This window comes from Nipponia nippon, unplaced genomic scaffold (assembly GCF_047370975.1).
Source record: "Nipponia nippon isolate SJK-2023a ecotype South Korea unplaced genomic scaffold, ASM4737097v1 scaffold_8, whole genome shotgun sequence".
NCBI classification, from domain to species: domain Eukaryota; kingdom Metazoa; phylum Chordata; class Aves; order Pelecaniformes; family Threskiornithidae; genus Nipponia; species Nipponia nippon.
The window spans coordinates 50,603,055-50,629,454 of NW_028262402.1; the positions used below are offsets into that span (position 1 = coordinate 50,603,055).

The 26,400-nt window shown below is 38.6% G+C and overlaps 1 protein-coding gene across 5 annotated transcripts in view; it reads left to right on the top strand.

Moving 5' to 3' along the window:
* The window catches only part of PDE8B (phosphodiesterase 8B), an 88,048-nt gene that overhangs the window by 23,156 nt on the left and 38,492 nt on the right, over positions 1 to 26,400 (top strand). For 3 of the 5 annotated variants that reach the window (XM_087741281.1, XM_087741277.1, XM_087741280.1), the window contains exons 2-4: positions 19,936 to 19,995; positions 24,378 to 24,568; positions 25,883 to 25,942. In XM_087741281.1, the coding sequence (XP_087597407.1) occupies positions 19,936 to 19,995; positions 24,378 to 24,568; positions 25,883 to 25,942 (311 nt within the window). The remainder of the gene's footprint in view (positions 1 to 19,935; positions 19,996 to 24,377; positions 24,569 to 25,882; positions 25,943 to 26,400) is intronic. The other 2 variants (XM_087741282.1, XM_087741279.1) reach the window with 1 other exon arrangement.

Consider the following 26,400-nt stretch of genomic DNA (forward strand, 5'->3'; position numbering starts at 1 on the left):
CCAGTACAGAGATAAAGATCTCACTCTGGAGAAAAATGAGAACTGTGCATAGAGTTATTTTTAGTTATCCTCTGAAAACTTGTAAATGTATATCACTTGGCTGGCTCATGGTGTTTTGAGGCGATCATATTTTAAATGTGGTAAGAGTGACTGAATCATTTAAAAATATTTCTGCATACATCATGATTGAAATTAAAATACCAGATTAAGGAATGACTTTTTTAATTTTTATTTTTAATGGCAAAGGATATTTGTTTGGGCTGTTTTCATAAAGTGAAATATAAAAATGCCAGTTAATGCAAATGTATTTCATTAGAACTTTTACAGGAAAAACTGTATCTGCAAATATACATGCCTCTCCAACTGGAAGCTGCAAGAGGAATTAAAACACAACAAAGTTCTAAAACATGAAATATTAAGCATAACTCAGGACTCAGACTTTTATGGTGGATTGGCACTTTTTCAGCATTTTTACATATTAATTGCCCATTTTTTTAGAAATTGATGCTGAAATAGGTCAACAATGCATGCTTTTATAAACTCCTTACAGTTGTCATCACTAACAAAATGACTTCTCACCTTCTTTCTCATCTTACTGCTAACTTTTTGGGGGACTCCTTTCCTAAGGTCGCCCTAAAATCAAATTATCCTAATTTGGATCTGAGAAGCAGCACTCTCAGTTTCTGTAGTGAAAAAAAATCACTGGACAAGATGCACGTAAGTGGTGTATCAAGGCCACTTTTCTTTTAGATTACACAAGGCAAACCCCATTTCAGAACAGATCTATCTGCAAGATAAGTTCACCATGGTGACTGTTAAATTACCTTAAAGGCTATATCAGAGCTGTTGTCTCAGACCTGCTGTAGATTCAGGGTATGTTGAGTCACACTGACTTTGAAAATACAACTTTATCTACCTTGGGGACTTAAAAATGGCTTTGCTTTATTTTTAATGAAAGTTTTCTGAGTAATCTGTACCTGATATATGGCGGTTTGTGTGAAAAACATAATGACTGCTGTCGTGGTTTAACCCCAGCTGGCAACTAAGCCCCACACAGCCGCTTGCTCTCTCCCCCCCCCCCAATGTGATGGGGGAGAGAATCAGAAGAATAAAAGTGAGAAAACCCATGGATTGAGATAAAGCCAGTTTAATAGGTAAAGCAAAAGCCGTGCATGCAAGCAAAACAGAACAACGAATTAATTCACTGCTTCCCATCGGCAGGCAGGTGTTCAGCCATCTCCAGGAAAACAGGGCTCCATCACGTGTAACGGTTACTTGGGAAGACAAATGCCATCACTCCCAACGTCCCCCCTTTCCTTCTTCTTCCCCCAGCTTTACATGCTGAGCATGACATCATATGGTATGGAATAGCCCTTTGGTCAGCTGGGGTCAGCTGTCCTGGCTGTGCCCCCTCCCAGCTTCTTGTGCACCCCCAGCCTACTCGCTGGTGGGGTGGGGTGACAAGCAGAAAAGGCCTTGACTCTGTGTAAGCACTGCTCAGCAATAATGAAAACATCTCTGTATTATCAATCAACACTGTTTTCATCACAAATCCAAAACATAACCCCATGCTAGCTACTATGAAGCAAATTAACTCTATCCCAGCCAAAACCAGCAAAACTGCAAATTACAGAATGTGTCAGACTGTGCCTTGCTTTACAGCTATATATATAAAAAAGAGGTAGTGTTCTATGGAGCATATAACATGAGTTCACTGGGACACTGAAAAACTAAGTGAAAAAGAGATCTTTTGAGGATTAATAAATCAAAAATTAACTTCTGTGCATTTCAGAAATCTCTAAGGCCTGTGATGGGGCATGGTTGCAGGAGGTATCATACATGCTTGCCTTGGTCTTGTATGTGTTATCCAGCGTTGACCATTCTCAGAGACATGATGTTAGTTTGGTGGCTTAATCTGACCCAATGCACCTGTTGTTATGTGTTATACAATCCTGGCCTCCACTGAAGCCTGACTTAGCAAAATATTTAAGCGCATAAGTAGAACTATCCAGCCTGACTGGAAAAACCAGAGCACTGGTTTGACTTTACATTTCCGCAGGGTAACTGTACTCAGAATAAGTCTGAAACAGCCTTGGGGTGGTTATAACCTGTGTCTTGCAGCTAAATATAGAACAGTTGGTTAGCTCCATGTCGCTACAAAAGTCTAAAAAAGAAAAGCGGTATTTCCCCAAGAAGAGCTGCATATGTGAAGATTTCTTGGTCCAATACTGTTATGTGGATCTGAAGACTTGGGGCCTAAATTCTGTAAGGAGGAGTACTAATATATTTGCAGTGCCATAACGGAAATAATCAGTGATGATCTTGGGTTACTCAGTGTGGAGGATCTGACTATCTGTACTGCGTTATCATTTCATCACGAGGTTTCTGCAGATGGGACCAGTAAGCTAGTCAGACAGTTTTATCTGTGCCCAGAAATGGTCTTTTTATGTTTAATGACCGTAACAATTACAGACATTCATTACAGATGTATTTTGTTAGGAGGCCCCCCAGCCCGAAGTCTCTCATTTACTTTTGGGGAAGCATTTAAACTTTAATGGTAGCTTGCTATGTGAAGTAAAATGCAATTTCTGGAAAGGACTCTTGGGTCAGAGAGCTAGCCCTTGCAATTGTAAGAAGGCAACTTCTATAACCCCTTTAATTTCATCAAAGCCTAGAAAAAGTTTACTTCTGGTCCTGTCTGACTTTATTGATGGGAGTCCTAAACTGTCATCTCTGCTTTTTCTGTTGTATTCAGCTAATAAAGCTTCTAATATATAGCAACATATGTAAGTACACAGTGTGGCACTTCATATTGTTTGAATTTCAGCCCATTTCTATGACTCCTGCCCTCAAGGTTCTCTGCTACCCTATGTACCTTGCAGTTCTTCTATTCACCCCATTTTCTGCAGCTTTTTTAACAGCTTTGCCTGTAGCATCCCAACAAATGCCTTTCAGCAGTCTTGAATAGGACAGGTTTATTAAGTTTCCTTTCTCTAGAAAATCACTTTATTATTTTGTATGTTTTTATCAGCACTCATATCAGGGTGACCCAGTAAGTTTGGTAAAATGATACTGAATTCCATCTTCTGTTCAGTATAACTCAATGTCTTTATTCTTCCATACAACTCTGGCACAGATTTTTAGCATGAGTGCCAATCACTTTCCCTGCTCTCTTGGTAGCTCATTTCACCCATCCTATGTCAATCAAATATTTCTCGACTTCTTTGAAAACTGAATGTGACTCAGCAAGAAATTTATGGAAATTAGTGTTTTCTATACTGTGATATGCACTTGTGAATAAGTACAATATTAAGAGAAAATACAATGTATTTCTATGCAGAGCCCATCCAAAGACAGTTGTAAAATAAAGAGATATATGAGAGGCACGTAACAGAGACCTCCAGCAATATATTTTTATGTCGTAATCTCAGGGACTGTAGTGTTAGATTGTGAATAATTTATGCATAAGCAGTTCTTCAGTGAAGCTGTATGCAATACTGAGTCTAATCCACTAAAATTAAGAGATCATGCCTTCTAAAAGCTTTGTTGGTGAAAATTTTGTCAGGGAATTGGAACTAAAATCTTTTATGACTTTCAGAGACAGGATTTCTAGATAAAGGTGGTTGGAAAGTGTCAGGCTTTGAACTGTCCATGTGATCTCTTGGAGAGGAGATTAATAGTCTCCTGCAGTTCATGATATGTATACGGTTCCTGTTGCTTAATAGTTGCTTAATTCTGCAAAATGCTGAGCATTTAGGCCATGCTACCTTTAACTGTACAAGAAGCCCTTTTTGTCTCCAGTGATATTACTCATAAAATAAAATTAAACAGATTGCCAAACTGAGGCTGTGGTGCACAGAATTTAGCTTCTGCAATATAAGGTGCATTGAAAATAGGCAGCTGTAACTATTCTTTGGGGAGAAAAGTGTGGCAGTTAACACTGCATTCAGCGGCCAGAACTTCTGCTTTTAACTCTTGAGTGTGGAAGTTCATACTGTGCACGTACAGCAGCCATGGTAGAAGATCGGTTGCCGAGACATTTGCGAGAGACTTGGGTTTCACTATCTGTGCAGAATATAACAGTGTAATTTTTTTATCCTCTCAGTATTGTGTTGGTAGTGAGTTGCATAATACATCCTAACAATGGACGATCCTAATGGTGGACTAAAATGACTATATTCTGTTCAAACAGATGTCAGTACATAAAAACTGGAGTAGCAGTTAAGAGCTCTCTGTAGAACATTGGCATGATTCTTGTAATGCTGGGTCTGGAAAGTGGCACTTAAATTTAAATTTGGTGGTGCTTCTCCTTGTTAAAACTGGAATAAAATGTCCAAAAAAAGTATTTTTCCAGAAAGCTTTTAATGATTTCCCCCACACTGTGGAAATAGTGATAAGTAATACCAAAATTATTATTGCTTATTGCATAAGTAATAATTTGCTCTGGTACAGCAGGCCAGCTGAAGGACTATGCAGTGCTTTCTTTCCATACTTTTGCAGAGCTTATTTGGATTGCAGCTGTATGCAAAAGTTAAACCCTAACATAAGATGCTGATCCTACCAGCATTGACATGAGTAGAGTAAGGGCAGTGAAATTAACATGACTGCATTCACGTTTGTAAGACTGGGTAATTAAGTTTCCCGGTTTATCAGGGCAATTCTTACTTTTGCGAGGTGTGAATACTTCAGGTACATCTGACACTGCTACTCTGTTCCTCTGGATCAGAGCTTCCCATTCCTCTGACTGCTTCATGTGTGCCACTATACCCACCTTGTGTAAATACTACTTCTACTCTTCCTCAGTCTTCATCTATATTTGGGTAGGGCTTATAGGATCAGTCAGCCCATGTGCCCTATTATACGAGGTATTATAAAAGTGAGAGGTGATCTTTGCCTCTGGGATTTATAATCTAAGTAGATGAGACAAGCTCCATAATCCTTTAGTCTTGAATGACAAAATACAGAGGGTGAAAATTCTCGTTTTGGGTAACATCCATGTGGCTCAGTTAGATGACTCACCAGTGGGCAAGGCACTGTGCATGTCCCAGAAGGTGATGTCCAGATGTCAGTATCGGAGTCTTAGATTTACACACTACTGCTGCTGTCTGGATTATCTGCAGTGGCTTTGTCAAAATTAAAATAGAAATTTAAACTGACTTAAATGTGATCATGAATTACTCAGTCAGCATGAGAGTCTCCAAGTTGTTTATTTTGAAGAGAATTTGGCTTTGATTTTTGTTGTCTGCTCAATTTTTAGTGTGAGACATGGCACAGACTTTCATGTTGACAATTTAACAGGTGGTGTTGAGCTGAAGGCTTTGTTACTGGAGGCAGCATCACTCTTGATACTTGAGATGGTAGGGTCTGCTCTGGGAATAGTTCTTCTACCTGTGGGTTTCTGATAAAAGGGTCAACAGCAAAATAGTTAATTTTGACATATATTTAAATGCTATTTTTGGATTTTAGAGTCAATGTTAGATAATAATGGAAAAAGTGTACATACGTACCTGTTATCCTGAAAACTTGGGAAGATTTAAATTTTGTTTTGTGGGTGGTTGTACTGTGTATTTGCAATTTGGAGTTGTTGTTGGGTTTTGTTTATGTTTTCTAATAGAGTTACTAGGTATAATTCTGAGACATATCTTGTGGATCCTAAAATGTTAATTAAAAGGCCAGACTAGTTTGTGTCAGCAGCCTGTCCCTGGACTTGAACAATCAAGACAGAAGAACTGCAAAGCAAACATTGTCTGGCAGTGCGAAGCAGTAGGAGAGAGAGAACATTATGTCTTCGAAGAAAGTGAGGAATACCCTATTCTTTACGAGAGTTTATTTTGGTATTTTTTTTAAATGTAGATCAAAGTTAACAGCTGAGTTTTTTCTAAGTGAAAGACAATTCAGAAAAAAAAAAAACTTCAATAAGTGAGTAGCACTTATCAGAACATCTTTGTTCTGGGGTTTTCTTTGTTTGTTTTTCTGTGTTCCGGCAAGAGGAATATAGTGTTGGTTTTAGGCTGAGATAATATGTAGGTGCCTTACAGTAGCTGGCAGAGGAAGATATGAACAGACCTTGTTGAACCAGGAAGAAATTCTTTCCAGCTATGCCCACCTGCGATAAGAAATAAGAGGAGGTGATAGTAAGCCAAATCTCTGAAGGTGGCATCCATTATACATCTCTGGAGAAGAAGCCTGCTAAGCACTCTGGCTTAAGGTTGGTATTGATAGATAGTACTGTCTGCATTGAATAGTGCTGGAGAAATAGTAGACTAAAAATTTAGTGCACACCGTGGGTCAAAAAGTTGTCTTCATATTAACCCTTGGAGTAGAGTCCATGATATCTATGTGTGCACTTGCAAACCAGTACTTGAGGTGCTGCTTCCGACTGCTCTCAGGCTATTGAGGGACATAATCTTAGAGGTTTCACAGGCAAGAGAGAACCTGCAAATTCAGCTCTATCTTAATTTGTTCACTTTCAATAAAACACTATATAGTTTATGTTAGGTAAACAGTGGAAGCCAAAACAACTAAAATTTTCTTCTTCAGTAAGAAACCAGGTAGGTTATATACTACTGTAACAGCAGTATTAAATTATTTGAGAACACAGTGTTTCTTGTCAAAATCTCTCTGAACTAAAATTGTCCTCCAACAAGCAGCAGCCAAAGCCAGCAATACATTGAGTGAAGAGAAAGGAGACATATTGCCCTTTTCTAGTAGAAGCAGACTTGTGGAAAACTCCTAAATATTCATGTATTAAAATATTTAACTTCTTCCTTTGCTAATTTCCAGGAGGAGTTTAAAATATGACAACTGTCTTCCAGCAAACTCTTGCTGATGTTGCAGAGCCCTGGAAGTATGTCCCCCACAACCCAGCACAGAAGTGGGACTTGAAATCTGTTTTGGCAGCATCTTCCATGTGAGGTGGAGGGAACTGAACAGTCTCTAGAGCAAATGCTGGTCTGGCAGCCCCTCAGGTGTATGCAGACAACTTCCAGATGTTTTTTCTTAGTCAGTCTTTAGAAGGCAAAGTTAATTTTACATTTCAAAATTATTGTTTGATTGCAGACTAACAGTATGCTCCGTAAGTTATGAGTATTTACCTAGACCAAGAGCTGATGGAAGAAGATCAGCATTATTTAGATAGCAGCTTGCTGCAAATTAATGTTCTGGCTGTTTCCATTCATACTTAGATGATTGTATTACCTGAATCTTCCAGTATTGAAACTCACTTCATATCTTTTTGTATCAATTTTAATAGCCGTGCCCAAGAATTGATCTACTGTATCGAACCATAGGTCTGCCAGTCCATTATCTCGTCTTGGGCAAGAGCAAAGAGCCTTGTGCAACAGAGAGAAAAGAGGGCAGATGGAGAGGGATCTATCCCTGGGCCTCTCTTAGCCTATAACTAAGGGGCTTCTGAATTAAGGTTATGTTCTTACTGACGTGTTTCACAGCAACATAGCAGCCTATCTTTGGTAAATTTTGTTCAACTGCTTTTTGAACAACACCCCCTCCAGTGACCTGATAATTTAAGTGAAAGCATCATATTTCTTGTATTGTGAAGACTGTTGATGAGTGATTCTTCATTCAGCTCTACACCATTCATAATTTCATGGATGCCTATTCTGTTCCTTAATTACCTCTCCTCCTGGCAGAAGCAGCCTAGTCTTTTTAGTTCTCCGAAGATGTCTTGGAATAGCTATGATTATTCTTGTTGCTTTCTCTTTAATTTATCTAGTTTTGGTTAACTTGTCTCAAGAAAAACAAAAGATGATATACAGCATTGAAAGTGTGGGTTCATCATAAATTTACATGGCAGCATGAAGTTGTTTTGTTCCTATCTTCACATTGGTTGCTTTTCTGACTAGCTGGACATACAAAGATGAAAATAAGATTCATTTTTAAATCTTTAAATTTTTAAATCTTTCTGTGTCTATAGTTTTTGATTTTCCTCCCCCCTAAACACCAGTGTGTGTATTTCTGAAACAGTTCAGACTTAGTTGCTGTGTTTTTCCCTAAGAATGAAGTAAGGAGATTTGACTGGATTCTCCAGTAATGTGTGTGACTCATGCTCTTACAAAGTTGAGAACGGACAGTAATGGCCAATGGATTTACAGAAAGATGTCTAACCATGCAGAGATCCACAAGTGTTGGGCAGATTCTGCTTACTTTGACAGATGCTTGGAAAGTTTATTTTCCCCATGCCTCTTCACACTGCAAGGACATTAACATAACCTACCTGCCATGCGTATTTAGTGAAGTGAAATGTGTGTGCTAACAAAAAAAATATACTTTAAGATAAACTTCTGTTGACAAAGTCAATATTCAAAATAAACCCGATGTCATTGGGGATTGCATTCTGTAATTGGTTTTCTTTTCACAAGTCTAAAAATGTTGCTGTTTGTGGCACGAGTCTGTCTTTTTATTATCCGTGTGCTGCTGGACTAAAATGTGGAAGTGTATTTTTTTTAAAGAAGCCATCATTTTTTAACTTGCCACAATAGATATACTGATAGTTACTGAAGTTTCATATCTCTGGAGGAGTCCACAGGGTCTGTTCAATGTTCACTTTTAAAAGTATTTCAAAGTGAAATTTGTTTGCATGTTTTCAAAAAAATTGTGCCAATTTGGTCTGAATTTACTCAATATTACAGGAAGGGGGAAAGGAGTGAAATAAAACAGGGCTACATTATGATAGCAGATATTTTTCTTCCCCAGTAGTTCAGAAGTTAAAGCACTTGGCCAGTCTATGGATTTTTAATTCCTTTCTTGTCAGTGCAGGCTTGGAGGTGATTGCCTGAGCAGCAGCCATGCTGAAAAGGCATAGGCAAAGGCATGGTTGACCTGATCTGGCATTGTGATAGCACCACTTGGAGGGACTAGATGACCTTCAGGAGTCCCTTCAGGCCAGCACTTTTGTGATTCTTTACTCACTGGTGTTTCACTGAGCACCTCTAGACATTAGTCAGGCCCTTCTTCCTATTCAAGTTCTGAGTACCTGGGGAGGAAGTTTCCTACTGCTGTAGACCTTGAGGCACTGTAGATAGTGGAGAAAGGTATGCTCTTAATTTATGTGTCCTGTTTCTTTGTGAGCAGAAGTACCTAGTCAAAATACCCAGTCAAAATGCTACTGGAAATCAATGCATTAGATTTTTGCCATGACTTAAGCCCCTAATTAGAAAAAAATGCTGCAGGGTGTTTTTTGCTTTTTGGATGTTTGGTGTTTTTTTTTCCTTTTTGAACGAATTAACGGCATCTGTGCATAAGAAGCTGTTATCTTCAAAAGATACCTTGTCATAGCCAATTTGGTTTCTCAAATTCTGTATTCCTATGGTATAGAAATGCAGCCAATTCTAAGCAAACGTACCTCTAAACTTCTACATAAACACAAGAATACGGAACCTGCAATACCTAAGAGTAGCTTAATGTAAAGAGGAATAAATACTTAGCTTTCTCATCAAAAGGTAGGAGATAAGCCAACTATGCTGTATTTTTCTTGTTTCTGTAGCCTTGCATGTAAAACATTAACCAGAAAACCCATTAAGGACTATGATTTTTTCCTTAAAATCAATACTGAATTTAGAGAAGGACAGGATGCATCAAAGACAGAGTTTCTTGAAAGAAAAGTGTTTGGTATCGGACTGTGATGCAGCATTTTGTAATTTGATGTCTTCTTGGTGTATATTTTACCTATTAAAATTAATTTATAACATTTTTGTTATGCTTAATTTTTTAAATGTCATTAGCACAGTGAGTACAGTGATAATGATAACTATATCTTTTGAGATCATGCCCTTGTCAAGTGATATGAATAGCTGACAAGTCATCTGAGCCACCTTTCTGGGCACTCTGCTCTTGAACAAGAGACATGTGGGCAGTAGAACTGGGGATGTGGGCCATTTATTGCTCTGCTGTAGGGAGGAGGTGAAGGAGAAGGAAAGATTGCCAGGACCCAGTTGGCATATTGACCCAGGAGTTCACAAGGAACATAAATCTGAAATTTCTGAACTACTAAGGTGTGTCACCTGCTCTTTAGACTGATCTCAGTGACAGAGGAGTGAAAATTGGATAATGAGATGTTAGCCTTCCTCAGAGTGTACCAAAGATCATCTAGGAACTACATTCTGTTCCCGCACTGAGCAAGACACTATGTCTAGAGATAAAACGTAGCACAAGTAGATGTGGTAGGTGATTGGATAAATATGATGTGCTCGAGAAGAGTTAGCGTAGCTTTTTATGTAAGGAAAGCATAAGCTGAGATGAGCTATCAGCATCAAGCTTAGGTGGTATAAGGGACTGTGTCACTCTGTGCTTGCCCTGTTTTTGCATTTTTCAGTTTGTCAGCTGCTTTTGGCCACTTCTGGAGACAGGATGTTAGGCCAGGATTGGCTGGTCTGACCAATTTTTGGTTGTTCCTCACAGAGCTTCTAAAAAGGACATGGGAATGTGTTTAAAAATCTCCCTGGAGATTTGTGGGTTTTTATTAAGGGACATCCTAATCAACTGTGTTCAACCAACTGTAACTTGGATAACAAATCTATTTTGTGCTAACATCAAGAACCAGAATTTTGGTACTGGTCTTAGTAGGACCAGTGTGCAGATCATGAGCCTTGAATCCATGTAAGAAAAATGGGGGGGGGGGAGAAATTGTATGTAGAAACCTGCAGGATCGCTTCCAGATTCTGTTGGAAGCCTTAATCTGTGAATTATAGGAATAAAAGGGACATGGACTACTCTTTCTGGATTGTGGGGCTTTTGTAGCCTATCTTCCCTTGACAGGTCTCAAAGCAGCTGCTACTGTGAGCAGAATTGAGAACCGATTGACAATGGTAATTTGTATGCCAAATTTAACAAAATAATGGCCAAACTAGTGTCTTTTTTACTTGATTGTTCTACTTCCTATAATGTATTCATAAGAAAGCTGCTACGAAAATGTGAACAGAATGCAAAAAGTCCTAATATAATATTCTTGCTGCAGTTTTTTTATATCAGGCACTCATTTGTTATATTGGAACTCACAGAATTATTTTACAAGTGTCAGCTTTGCCTAAAATTGCTAGCAACTTGACACTGGTACATTTTGCCTTTCTCAATTCTTATTCTCTTAAGGATGATCCAATTTTTGTGACCTGTTTGTGCTAGCTGCCCTTTGTTCTCCTCTGTCTTTCCCCTGTCTTTCAGAGGTTTACCTGCATGCCATGGGTTTGCTTTTCTTCCCTTACCACTGATTTTTAGATTGAAACAGCAAGATTATACTATCACTACTGTCTGTAATTTCTTAAAAATAGGTTAATTATGTTGCAGGGGAAAAAGAAGTGAGAAATAGAGAAGAAACAAATCTGTGTTTTTGAATACTTACTTTTCTAATTTCTTATTTGAAACACAAGCCAGGAAACCATGTAGAGTGGAATGAGGATGAAGGAAGAAAGATAGAAATCTTAACATCTGTTCCTGAAGTTGAGTCTGATCAGACAGATCTTTGCAGCTTTGCACAGGAGCAGTTGTAGGAGCAGACTCTGAGAACCAAACTGAAAAAACAACTTAAGCATCCAGTATGTTACCAACTGTGTAATTCACAGAAATTCAACTTTAGCCATTTGATCCTTAGACTTTGAAGTGTTTATGAGGACTTCTGCTTATCTCCAGAACTGCTGCCAATCTTAGCTCTGCTAAGATATGCAGTCTTGGCACATACCTCACACTGAAGAATATGTGGAGTTCACAGCCAGAGACTTTCGTATGGCAGGTCCCCTGAAGGACCCAGTCAGGCTAGTATTCTCAGAGCACATGCGAAATGTAGGGATAACAGTGGGCTGGTGCATCTGGTATATGATAGCCTACGCCCAGCCAAGCTTGATTTCAAATGCCTCTCTCCCAGGTGAGTGTTCCCGGAACAGGTGAAGGCAAGGTTGTTGGCGAAGAGGGAGGTGAGAAAGGAAGTTAGACAGTGCTTAAGATTCAATTTTCAATTCCCCTTTATGCAGTGACATAGCTTTAACTGGAGGCATTGAGAGGGCCTAATCCCAATTCTGCTTGGTTTTGGGAAGCAGAAGAACCAGTTGCACGTTTGTGAACTCTACCCTTGAGCTAGGTGCATGAAAGTACAACAAAGCCTGCCAAACCTACGTGTCTTTGTAGATTTGGGTCCAGTTTATTGCCTGTGTATGTAGTGTTTTCATGCTGGGTGCCTTGGTGTGTCTTGTCCTGAGCTGAGGATTTAGCCCAGTTGCATAGCTGGATGTGTGATAGCTACGTAAGTAAAAGACTTTTTTTTTTTCCCCAAGGGAATTCTGAGGTTTGTTCCTTGTCAACAAAATCGCATATAGTATCTGGAAGAAAAGAATACATTGTGGATCATGAATTTTGCTTATGCATATGGGAAGAGTACACTCAAAACTACAGAGTAAAATTTTCCTGATGTATAGATATGCTTTAAATGATTAAATCATTAGATTGGGGAAATGCTACATTGCATGAGTTAAAACTAAGATGCAATTATATCACAGACTTCCTAAATGAGTGCTAAATTAATATATTAAGGAAAAAAAACTATGCTTATCTTAAAGTTTTGTAGTGAAACTGTTTAATACTCTTCTTCATGGAGTATGCTGTAAAAATGTGTTTGATTTTGGGTTTTTTATAGCATTAACTTATTTGAGGTGCCACATTTTAAGTAACACTTTCTTAAAAACAGAAAGCATTCTGAAATTTAACTGAAAGTTTTGCAAAACAAAAAGAGCTGAATTCCAAACAGTCAGATCCGACTTGCCTCAATCTGGAGTTGTATAATTATGGAGAAGAGAGGAGATCATTTTCAAAATGGTCCAATTTCCTTTAAGGAGAGGTGGTTCTGATTATATTTTCTACAGTAATAAGAGATGGACTGATTCCTGAAAACATGGGAGAATACCATTTTTTGTGAGGTTTATAAAAATTCAGGGCTGTATTTTTAGTATATCAATATTCTGAAAAAATTTAGTTGTACTTGCCATCCTATCTTAAAAAAAATTGTACTATAATGCTTTATGCAAAATATGTACGGATATTGGTTTTGTCCTTTTTTTGCTTTTATTTAAGGTAGAAAATTCGTTAACAGTTCTTTGGGCAGGAAAAGCATAAAGTGACATAATAAATTTTAGTCAAAAATCCAAATATGCAGCTACTGTTTGAAAGAATAAACCTACAAAATGATAAAAACGTTGCAAGTACTAGCTCTTTTTTTTGCATATGCTGGCCCTGGGTGTGTTTGCTTTTCAAAAAAGCAAAAAAACCACAGCCATGAGTATTGTTTAAAAGACCAGGACACCACTGTGGAAGGGCTGTTCAATGCAAACTGGAAATAGCATTCCTGCCTTTGACGGAGTAGCCTGTTACTGTTGATGGAGTATTAACAGGGGCACAGATGAGAGGAGTGAGACAGTATTATACGAGTGACACCATTGTATCTACAAAGCATCTAAACACTTGGGGGCATGGCTTTCAGGGTTACTTTTTGTTGTTGTTTGTCAACATTGCAAAAATGCAGAGGTCATGAAAACTTAGAAACGAAAACTCAACATACAGGCTGCACAGCCTGACATCTCAGGCGAAGGAAGCAGGGATAATTCACATAGGGAAAAGAAATAGGCTGGGAAAGGTCTTCAGGGAGAAGACAGGTTTGTTTGCAGCCCTTTTATTTTGTTTTCTCTGTTTTCATCTGCAGAGAAGATTTTGTCTGTGCCTCTGCATCCTTGTCAAGTTGAATGTAAGCTTGGCAAGTTTTCCCATGTCACAGCTAAACAGAAGGATGCTGTAATAATCTGCAGGCAAAATAAGAGAGCTAGCTGAAAACGCTGCAGGTGGTTGACAAGGAAAGGCCACATTTTATAGATGACATAGAATAAGTAAGATGTAGAAAGAGCCAGGGTGGGAGGACTTAAGAGAAGCTCAAGCGGATGATGATTTACAGATTGTGGGTATGAGCAGAAGGTGGTTGGTGGCAGTACTCACAGTGACTGAGAGAAGGTTGCAGATGGCAGTTGATGGGGGAGACACAGATTTGGAAAGGGGATTTACCTGAAATGACAGCTAGACATATGCTTAGAGAAAAGCTGAGATTTCTGTTGCTGAAAGTGGAAAGAGATCTGGAGTAGACGGGTATAGATGCAAGTCCTCAGTGGAGCTGAGTTTTTGAAGCAAATCATTTGTTTCTTGTGATCAAGAAAAAGAAGAAAAACAATACAGAAAAAAATCTAGGTTTCCTGTTCCAGGGAAATGGGCCTTCAGGTCAGTATGTCTAAGGCACACTCCCTGCAGTGATACATGTGGAGGCAAAAACAACTTGAGATCTTTGCCAAAGTTAGAAGATATTCTATGGAGGACCTTCTGAAGGGGTGAAGAGAGAAGTAGAAAAGGTCTTAGGGTGGAGGAGATTTCTGAAAGCCAATGCCAGACTAAATTTCAAACAATAAAGTGTCAGTGGTGTGAAAGGCAGCTGATGGGGGCATGGAAGAGGACTGTGGACAACTGCTGAGCTTTGACTCTAAAGAGAGACACTTAGAGTGTTCTCTTTGGCTAGAGTGCAAAGAGAACCTCAGTTCAAAATAGTTAAGGAAGGAAAGGCATGAGAGTCATCTTAGGCTAAACTGAAGCCTAGATAATTTTGTGGTCTTAGTAGCAGATGGCATACAGTTGGTTATTTCCAAGGTGTAACCACAAGTGGAAGCCTGTGTAAAGGTTATTGATGCATTAAGAGTCTGCAGTGGTCCTGGTTTCTTGGTTCCAAACACCCCACAGTAAGTTCATACTTGCTGTTTTTCAAAATATGTGTGACTTACACAAAGCTTATGTCGCACATGTCATGAATAGGCTAGCTCTTCAAAATGTGTATGCGTTTTTTTTTACCATTTCCTATGTATCTGATGGGTCAGGCTTCTGTTATGGGTGCTTGCAGAGTTTGCAGTGGCTAAGTCAACAACAATGAAGCTTTATTTCTTCTAAATGGTGTGTGTGTCTGATCATTATTTTCAGTTAATAAAATAGCATGACCTTACAATAACCTTAGAGTTGACCTATCCAACTATTTAATGGTCCTCTGGACTCCTTGAGTGGTGACAGCCGGGTGGCATGAGGGGAGCAGCTTGTGGAGCAGAGTGAGTTGGCAGACCTCTAGTGGGAGCCAGAGAAACGCAGGGAATGCTGGGAAAGCAGAAGCACAAGTCAACTGGAAGGCACAGCAAGGGGAGAATAAAAAAACAGAGCAGAGGTGGCAAAGAGCGCTGCTCCCTGAAAGAGAGTTGGGAGAGTAGCTGTATGGGTGGAGAGGGCAAACAGAGGCAGGCAGTCAAATGAATGAATCAGGGAAGGATGGTGTCTGGAAAAGCCATGGAGGTCAGGCCAAAAGTCATCTAGCTCAGGACCAAGTCTCCAGCAGGAGGAGCGTGTAGTGAGCTATCCTGTTTATTCTCCCAGCCTTTGCCAGCTTATCATTTAGGGGCTTATTGAGTCAGGGGTGGCATCTTTAGGAGAAGAGCTCTTCATTTTTCTCCTGTAAATCTGTCCCTTTTTTAATACACCCAAATTGCTAGACAGGTCAAGGGATATTCCCTGTAACAGTTGAAGCTGGCAAAGAAGCATGGGGAGACTCCAAACAGAGAAAGAGTGGCCAAGTGTTAAACTATAGAAAAATGCCAGTGGATGGGAGTTGAACAGACCCAAAGTGATAAAAAAGTAAAAGAAGAGGAGAAAGACTGGGATATAGTTCTGCTAAGAAAGACAGCACAAAGAAAAGAAGGGGAAGAGAGGGGCATACTGTTGCTGAACAGTAGAAATGGACCTGGACACCCTGGTCAGGTGTGTTGTAGCAGGAAGAGGAGCAGGACACCAGCTCCAGACTAGAGATGTTGGAGAACAGCTGTGGGCCCTGTGTCTCATAAGGGAATTCAAGCAAGGCTAAGACCAGTGTTGAGGTCACACATGGTTGTAATCCTTTTCAGGACTGCAGTTTGGCCAGGGAAAAAAGGAAAGGGATTTGAGGTTGTAAATAATGGTATAATCAAATATGGAAATAGCAATAGCCAAAGGATGGGCTTGAGGTATCAACCCTCACCAGTGGTGTAGATGGGGAAAGCTGAGCTGGAGAGAAATGCAAATGAGCCCTAGCAAAGATGGGGAGATGGAGCCAGGGGAACACAGCAGTGTGGTGAGAGGTGGGTTGAAAAAAGAGCCCCATTACCCACTTACAAAACCAAAGGGGCAGAGGTCTGAAAACATACTACAAAGGTGAAGGAAGGCTTGCATCAGTGTGGGAGTGACTAAAAGGGAAAGAAGATATAGTGGGTAGGGGGAAGGAGCCTTCAGGGCAAAAGGGTGTCTGTTAGGGACCTTGGCATTTGTGTGATGCTTCTAAACTGGCACATCCATCCTGAGCCTTTCCAGGAGGCTGAACTCACCAACACCTTTACTTCACCACTTGGTTGGCTCTAGTTGCTCTTCTTGCTCTGGAGCAATGAAGGATTATTCAAGAAGATTTTGCTATACTAATTAGTCATTATTTTTACAGTGGTTCTGTTACCAATTCTTGATGTTTCATAAACTACAGGGGCTCTAAGCCTGCAGGTGTATGGGGGGGTAAAGATTTTTGTACTGGTGATTTAAAAGGGTGGAACTTTAATGAAGTGGTAAGTACATTTTGCTTAATGGTACTGCTATGATAGTAAGGTAATTGATGATCACTGATTTACATAAAAACATAGAATTTAAGAAGGTACCATTGACTTTGTCTTTAATTCTTTGATTAATAGCTGATTCCTGTGGAGATTGCCTAGGAGGTTAGAATATACTGGAAATAATATTAGACAGTTTAAAATGTTAAAACAAAAATTTCTTCACTGTTTTTAAGCTTTTGTTATTCCCAGATGGTTAGTTTATTTATGATTTCTTTGCTTCCAACCCTGTGTCTCTTCCTCTGCTCACTGAAATCGGGGATTTTCTCACTGGCCTCTTTGGAACCAGGCTTGTCTCCACATGTTTTACCAGAAAAGTTTGTCATGAGCTACTCTACTAATTGATTTAGATTGCAGATCTATTAGCAGTCCTTCCTGACAGTCAATCAAATAATGAGAGATTTCTTTAAATTGGAAATCATCAGCAATGAGATATTCACTTGAGTCAGGAAATGCGCAGAGGTATGATCATGGTATCACTAATATGTGATGTCCACATGGTCAGGTTCTTCTGGGAGTTAGGAAGACATGAAATTAGTTCCTTCAGGCCAAGGAGAAATCCGTAGGACATTTGTGAAGGCCAGGCACTCATGTCATTATTCTTGCTGCCTTCTCTAGCTGTCTTTTGAAAGAGAAAAGTGAGGCAGTCACTTGTACCCAGAGCAATTTGGGCGTATAAATGCAAGGGACTGATTCAGCTTGTAAAACAAAGCTCAGAACTCGAAGTCCAGGAAGGAGGATTTCAGACATACTTTTTGCTGTATCTGATGAGAAGGTTTATTAATCCTTCCTGTGCTCAGGTTCTTTACCAGTCTTAATTTGAAGGTCCCATCTGTTTCTGTGCATTGCATAACTAATGAAGTTGAGTAACTTAGGGACTTAAAGGTTATACATGGCAATCTTTCAGATGTAGCAGCACCTTTTCTGCATCCCTGGGTCGTTCTGACACTACCATGTCTGTGCAGAACAGGACGGAAACAAGTTCACTTATATCAGGGCTCTCAGATTTTCTTATCCTCATGAAGCTTTCCTACTGTTAGCAAAGGCAGGCGTCCCTGAAAGGTGTCCCTGAAACTGGGACGGGGGAAGGGAGAGACCCTGATTTTTAGGTGCTTCTATTCAGGTACTTTCTATTCATGAGGCTGACACAGAAGCAGCAGGGAGAGGAACCCTGAGTCACAGTTGTGTGGATTTTTGTTGTTTTTTTAAAATACCCAGGCTAAGAGAAGTGGCTACCCTATAAAGGAATCTCTGTAGAGGGATTGATAGACTTGCCTGCATCGATCTATGTCTCAGACACAGTTATTCCATCTTGGACAAAACAGAGTAATTAAAGCTGGATGTCCCCTGAAGTGGTAGAAAAGTGGAAGGCATTCATTTACAATGTCAGTTCCCTAGTAACATTAATAAATGGATAATAAAATAAATATGTGTACCCTAATTGTCTTTTGTGAAGGATCCCAGGCTCTTGATCAATACATTCTGGGACAGTCGGAGCTGTGCATTGTAAAAAAAGAAGTTTTTGCACTGATACTGACCCAAGTCTGTTGTGAATTCTTACAGATTTGGCTAATGAGACTACTTTAAAACTTTTTTTTTTAATATCAAGATGAATAATGATAAAAAATGTATTTAAGAGTTTCCTATATAATACCATTGAAGTATGAATGTGCTGTTTTTCTTTTCTGGTGGGGGGGAAGAGGCATTGGGAGCTTTCAGAGAACTGTTTCTATAACCTTACTCATAACTCATGGTAGATAATGGGTGCTAGCTTTCATTTCTATTCCGATACACTTACTGGCATTAAGTTACATTCTGCTGTGGCAGGAGCTCAAGTGGGAAGTGAAGCTTTTGTGTGAGAAAAGCAGAGGTTAACTACACTTATATTGGGGGCAATTTTTGCTGTGGAAAACAGTGGCAGGCTTTGTAGTTTAATCTTTTGGAGCACTGCCTGTTACCACCTTCTGACGTACGTTGTTGGGCTGAGAAGAATCGATGCTCAGTGGTGCATGAAAGTCCAACGTGTCAGTTGTAGCTATACATAATACCACTGTTTCGCATGCAGGCAAGACTGTTAATACTTAACACAGTATTGTATTCTCTAAGGAAAAAAAGTTGAATACTAGTAACGTCATCCATTTTGAATGTTTATACACATTCCTTTGAAAAATATTAAATTTAAGAATAAGGTAATACCTTGACAAAAGACTCAAACTAACGAGCACCACAGAACGAAACGCTGCAGAAATAAGGCTCCAGGATTCCTGTGTGTCAGGGAACAGTCCTGGGAATCTGCCTACAATTAGGGTTTTGTTCAAATTACACATCTTGCAGGGTGATTGCTTTAACTCGCCTACACCAGGCACCTGGGGTAACTGGTACCAGGAAAACAGAGAATCTGCCCTTTTGGAGATTGCTAGCTTGCAAATAATCCTCCATATGCATGAGGGGAAGAATATTTTAAGGGTTCAAAGACTCTTTTCCTTAAGTACATGCATCTGTGGGAGGACATAGGTATTGTTCAGTTGCTTAACAACCTTCTGTAGCTAATGGTCTGAAGTGAAACAAATCAGTAGTGTACAGGAGAAGTGTACTGAAATGTATCAAGACACAAAAAGTATTAAGGTAGACTGACTCCTAGGAAATATGGCAACAAAGCTGCCACAGCCAATGTCTACTGGCTTTCTTGCAGTAGCTTTAAATTATGATGTGCCCTCATGTCTTCTGAAAAGGTCATGGCTCACGTGGTAGCGATGTTTTTTCCTGCAAACTAAAGGCTATGGTTCTGTAAAATAAATTTAAATCTGCAATCCAAACAAATTCTCTTGTTTGAAAAGTCACTTTTTTTCTAACCAAACCCATGGAAATATTATTATTGAATATATGTCACAAGACCTTTAGTACAAGTTCTGTATTACATTCAAATGAATAAGGCAATTTTTGGCCAGAAAAAAAAGCTTTCTGTAGTCTTAAGCAAAATACAAGTCATCTTGTGTAACCAAGGTACTCTGTACTTGGGGAAAGAGGGGAAAGGAAATCGTGTTTCTTTTTTCCTTATTTAAAACCCTACAATTTTTAACTTAGAGGCAAATAAAACAAAATTAGCAGTCATATGCCTGCCTGCCTGCCCCCCTTTTGAGCATCTTTCATAGTTCTGTTTGATCTTTCATTCTTGCATGTAAAATGTTATCTTCTTAAGAACCAGACTGGAAAAAATACTTGTACTACTCTTCTTTAGCAGGCTTCGACTACAGAAGTACAACTTGGGCCCATGAGACTGACACAAGATCCAATTCAGGTAAGATGCTCTTTCAGTTTCCTGATACAATCAATTCAGTGTTAATGGGTGAAGAAATTAAGGTTCAACTCCTACAGTTAAGTATAATATTTTCATTTTCCTTGTGCAAGGACTGTGAGATGGGTAATTGGTGTTTTGGTTTATCTGATTGCTTGAGAAGAGATCTACAAGTAAATTAGCTTGGTAAACAAGGTGTTTAGATTTCCATTAACATCAAATCATTCCTTTTATATGTCCTGTCAGTAGGAGTGTCTGTGTGTGTGCATTAGGAGGGGAAAGAGCTGCCTCTCTGGATGTTAAAAACTGCTCAGTTCTGATATACCAAAGCAGAAAGCTGCATTATAAACTTTAGGTACCCAGCCAGTTTTGCTGGGTTTTGCACAACAGGAGAGAGAACTGTGCTTTTACAGGTCACTAATCCAAGAAATCACACCACTTCCAACAAGACAGGTTGAACTTCAGCTTAAGCAGCAACAGCCCTCATCCATACTTGCTTCTGTTTCTTTACGTTTTGTTCCTGTGCCAGTAAACAGATGCCAAGCATTATTTTTTTAGCTTATAGTGGGTATGAGAGCTCTAAGATGATAGGAAATTAAATAATCTTAGTCTTTAACATTGCTCTAGAGATACAGCATTCATTTGAATTAACTTTTTGGGTCACTTAACTCTGTAAAATACAGAGACATTTAGTCACCCGTCACCTTTTCTGGTTTGGGGGGGGATCTCCCCCATATCTGTCTATGAGAGGAAAAACCTACCAGTGGAAGAAATGCTATTCTCAAGGAAAATAAATCATGTGTATATACCTCATAAAGCATTACATTTTTATTCCTGTATTAAGCATTCAGTCTTAATGATGACTTGATCTGATGAAGCTGTTTATGTTATAATAAGACCGTGGAACAGTGGCTTCAGCAGTAGATCAATCTTTGGTTTTGCAAGGAATTTCAACATAAAAGTGTGGAAATCCTCACAGAAAAAAATTTTTTAGACTCTGATCATCTTCAGAAAGATGGTCAAGCAGATATTTAACAAATAAAAATATTCTCAGTGCTTATGTCACAATTTTACTTTATAGAAATTGAATTTGCCAAAATATCATAGTACCAGTGTTAGCTGTTATAAGTGAAGATTTTTCATATAAGAAGGGAAAGTGGGATTTTTGTTGTTTTTAAAAGTGTTTGACATTTTTCTTGGTACCTTGTCAGGTGTGGATGTTATTTTGTCCCTACATTATACAAGTGAGAATCTATGGTGCTACCATAGAAGACCTTAAGTAAAGCAGAAAACAGACCTCAAGTAATACCATTAACTGAAGAGTTTTCCATAAAGACATTGCCATACACTAACTTATTTACAGTAAAGGGAAAATACTTTATGTAAACCCACCTCCTTTGTTTGTGGAACAAGCCACATTACCTCAGATAATTTGGCAAGTAAGATTTGTGTGTTAATCTTTTATTCCATCCTGACAATGGAGTTACATGTTTCTCTGTGCAGTGCAAACAGCTACTGAATATCATATTTTAAATGTCTATTTGTGGGTGCTTAATCATGTTCACAATTGCCTGAAAAGTCAATTTAGTTTGTTAAAAAATTGCCACTGGGGCTTTTCTTAGCGATGTTAATTTTATTCTGGTGTGTGTTTTATGCTGTTATGCAACACCTGTACCAACCTCAAAATGGTCTGTATTTTTTGTCTGAGAGTTCACCTTACTTGTGACTGTGACCTGCCATAAACTATTTAATAGATTCCTCACTGGGTTTTATGACCATCTGTTTTGGAGGACAAATCTGGTTTGGTTTGTCCTAGATCATGACCCATGTGCTGCTGGCCTTAAGGGCAAGGGGAAGAGTGCAAAGCAAACCTACCAGCTCTGACCCTCCAAATGTCCTCCCCACGTGCAGCTTGCATGTCTGCCCCAATTTTGTATCAAGGCTTGCAAATAGGCATGGTTTGGTTTGAGACCTTAGAAATGACCATGATAAAAGTACATGTAAATGCACTTTTGCCAGAGGACACAGAAGAAAGGTGTTTTTTATAAACATTTAGTGCACTTTAAAAAGCTGTCTTATTCTTTTGCAGAAGCGTTTACCAGGGCTGATAAAGGTTTGGATGTGTCCCCCATTCAAATACTGCATTTTCTCACTCTTAGGACATCCATTGGCCATCATCTCTTTCACAGCATTGACATCAAACTCCATTTCTGTTCTGATGATGGTGATCTTCCCTGTTGAGCTGCAAACGAATCATGATGATGCACAGCATTTTACTGTTCCCCCATGCCAATTTTCAGTGTAACAAGAGCTCCCCCCTAACTTAATTCAGAGCTGCTCTGTGTTTTCCACTTTAAAACTCTCTTGCTGGGATACAATAACATAAAAATAATTAAGTATTTTATTTTTACTTCTTAAGTTGCTGTTCGTAATTTTCTCAGTTTCATTGTGATACCCTATGTGTCTGTACTCAGCTGGTGTCTCTTGTTTTATTTTCAGCTCTTTAAAGCAAATCTCTGTCCATTTTCTGTATTTGTATGATAAACTGGGAACAAGACATGCAGTAGTTTTGCAAAGCAAATACTTAGAAAGGTGGTAAAAATTCCAATACATCACCAAAAAATGTAAAGGTCTCTACAGGAGAAGTCCACGGTGCTCCTAAACCAGGGCAGCACTGAGTAAAATAATCTTTTTACAGTAATATGGACAAATTATGTTCCAAAAAATAGCTACATCATTTTTTTTCCCAAGAAACACAAATTGAATTCAAGCTTTTCCTTGACAGTGTTGTTTATATGGATTGTTATATTTTTATCTTGACTTTGAGAGCATATCTTGCAATATACTTCTAGTTACATTATGTTTTGATGGTTTATAGTAAGCTTCATACAAATATTAATGAGTAAGCGTGGTAGTAATACTTTAAAAAACCTTTTAAAGTTAATATTCTCAAAAGGATTTACACACTGATAATTAGCTACCAGTGGGAGATCAGGTGGTTTAATTAAACTCCATTATTTTACAGCTGATATATGACTGCATTTTACAATCCTTTATTTCCAAACTGGGAATGTTGAGAGAACGAAGATATTAAAAAATGTGCCCCCAAAAACACATTTTCTGAATCGTATTGTACCAATCAAATTAGGAAAAAAATAAAACCAGTAGCAGTTGGAACCAAACAGAAGATTGTATCAGAGTAGGGACTTTACCAGAGTACCTGCAGAAAAAGTCTGCAGCTCAACCACGTCACTGCTTTCCAACATTTTGATGGCTGGAAAAAAAATCAGGGATTAGGTAGAGTGACAACAGTTACCTTGGATGTTAAGTGTCAGTAACCCAAATCTGCTTATTGTTAACTGCAATTAAAAATGCTCTTTCTAAAAAATTGAAACTTCTTAAGTTATTTCTTAATATTTATGGAAATTCCAAGCATATAATTTCCTTCCACTGTTTAATGAAACCTTGACTGGTTGTCCTGCCACAATAACATTAATTGATTTGTTTATTGTTTAGAATTCAACAGTCCAGACAGTCTGTACATTGATAATATATGTATTATAGGGCAAGCATGAAAAATTTGTTCTCTCCTAAAAACACTCCTTCTTTCACACAAGCACACAAATACAGCTGTTTTCAGCCTATATTCTGTGTGTCAGTTAGCAAACAGACTTCCTACAGCATCAATTTGATTTTTAGAACAGTGCCTCAGCACACATCCTACCTGATCAAGTGTGAGCAGTTCCTTCAGTGTTCAGTTGAAGTTGTCAAAACTACCTCATATATTTGCATAATTAGGGATAATTTATTGGGTAAAAATTGTGATGTTTGAATGAGGTTTTTTTTCCCCTACCCAGCCCTGTCCATACCTACTTGTCCGTTGTTCTTTTCAGTTTTGAAAGAACATGGGTTAATTCCATTTTGTTGTACGTCAAAGGAGAAATAATGAATAAAACTGTGTTATGTTAATTATTTGTCACTGAGGAGTGATAATCAAGGCAGTTGCATTTCAGACAGTTCATTACAATTAAAAGTGTGTGTAGCTGGGATGGCCTGATGAGAGTGGCAATGATGTTTGAACACCTACCCTGGGTGGCTGCTGATTGAATTTGAACATGAGTTAGAAGAGAGTCATCATCTGGCAGCTGGTTTTGTCATAAATATCAGTCCTACACAGTTAACTATTAATTGTCTATTGATAATCACTCTATCTATTAAGAAAGTTGTGCTCCTGCATCAGCTGTTTTACAGTCTGTAGTTCAATCTTCCCACTTTCAAAGTAGACTCAAATCTTTCGTATAGCAGAAGCGTTTGTTAAGATTTGCACCATACAGAGAACTTTTTTGTATGTTTAATGTGGTGCCACTGTTTTGCATGCTTTGCAGGTTTTGCTGATCTTTGCAAAAGAAGACAACCAAAGTGATGGTTTCTGGTGGGCTTGTGACAGAGCTGGATACAGGTGCAATATTGCCCGTACTCGAGAGTCAGCGCTTGAATGTTTTCTTGATAAGCACCAGGAAATAATTGTTATAGATCACAGGAACTCCAGATATTTTGATGCAGAAGACATCTGCAGGTAACCTAAAGGACTTTATGCTTCTCTTGAACTTCAGAATATATTGTACAAAACCAAATCTCCTAATTTTAAAAACAAAAAATAGAAAAACAAAAAAAGGAACCCCCAAAACTATAGTAAAATGGAAGTTTGGGGATTGAAGCCAGGAGGTCTGCATGCGTCTGTAAGAGGACAACAATGTGAAAAACACACTTTTGGCAAAGCTGAATTGTAGAATTGTCTCTTTAAGTCATGGGCTTCTATCAGAGCATAAGCCAGAGCTATTGTGAAATTATTCCCTGCTGTCTGTGCCTGCTTCTTTGCTGGGTTACTGCTGCAGCAAAGTCTGAAGCTGCAGGGCTTCAAAGGAATGTGTTTGTTGGTTCACTGGGTCAAGGACTGCCAACTCTTCACGAAAGTTCACATCACTCTTCTGGTGCACATGACTGTCTTAGCAGCTCTAAGGTTGCAAGCGCTTAGTATTGGGATTCTTTGCTAAAATACACTGTTTCAGCTGAAGCATACATTTTGTACCATACACCATATTGTGCTTCTCAGTCTGTCATGAGCTGAAATCCGCCATGTTTATGACAAGGAGCATTTCAAAGCTCAAATACTTATGCTGATGGAAGTTCTTCTAAAAGACCGGCAAATAAATATAAAGATTGTTTATTCAGGGCAGTGTGACATGATTGAAAAAAGTTATCTTTAGCCAGTAAAAGGTGAATGGAGTGTTCTTCTGATAGTTGGTCATACTTTTTTCAGTTTCTCAGTAACATGTAAAGGGGAAAAATTTTGTTTATTCGCATTTCATAAATGATAGTCTATCATATACATTTGCTATACCCTCTTTTTACTTGCATGCCCCAAAAGCATTTCCTATCCTCTAAAGAAAATTTTACAACATCTAGAAGGACAACGGTAAATATGGGAAAAGGTGGTGGAGATTCTTGTTTAAATTAGTTAATAGGTATGGAAAATGCATTGTACAGACTGACCTTACCCATGCCTTCAGGGCAGTCTGCCCCAAATAAGCTAAGTAAACACAGCAAACCTTTGCTAGGTTATAAGAGTGGATTGGAAGAGCTGTTTTTTCATGTCCTGTGTTTTTGGAGCTCTTACTTCTTCACTGCGTTGAGCAAAATATGAGGAATCTTGTACCAATATGGGAACGGTTGTCTAAGTAGGGGTAGGTAGGTTTGGGCAGTGTGATATCCTATTTTCTAGCCTCAGTGGTGTCTTTCAGTCGTGGTTTTCATTTATATTGTCTGGGAAGATACTCAGAGTAACACTGAGAAAACATGTGGTGTAACTGAGAAATTTTTGTTTCCTCAGGTCTATTCGTGCCACAAAACCATCAGAGCACACTGTAATACTTGCTGTGGTACCGCGCATGTAAGTGTTACTGTTTTGTGAAAGATTTTTATTTTACATTATAAGAATGTTATGTATAGTAGTTATAATAGAAAGTATCTTACTAGCAAGCCTCATAGAGTAAGTTTAATATTATTTTACCTGAAATGGGTTAGTGATGTTTTATGTGACCTATTTAAGTATTTGATACCTTTCCATTTATACATACTAGTACTATGCCTATCACCTTCAGAGGATCATAATGTCATGGCTTGTATACTAAAAAAAAATAGAAAGCTATGTGTTGGTTTCTAAAAGAAAAAAAAATAGAAAGCTGTGTATGACTTTCTAAAGGAAATAACTAGATCAAATAACACACTATGGTTATTAGAGAACTGGATAATGGAGTAAACTTCAATCCTGTTAGTATTAAATTCACCAGAATGTGGTCCTGAAATCCTTATTCAGTAATTCATACCCTATGTATTCAGGCAGAATTC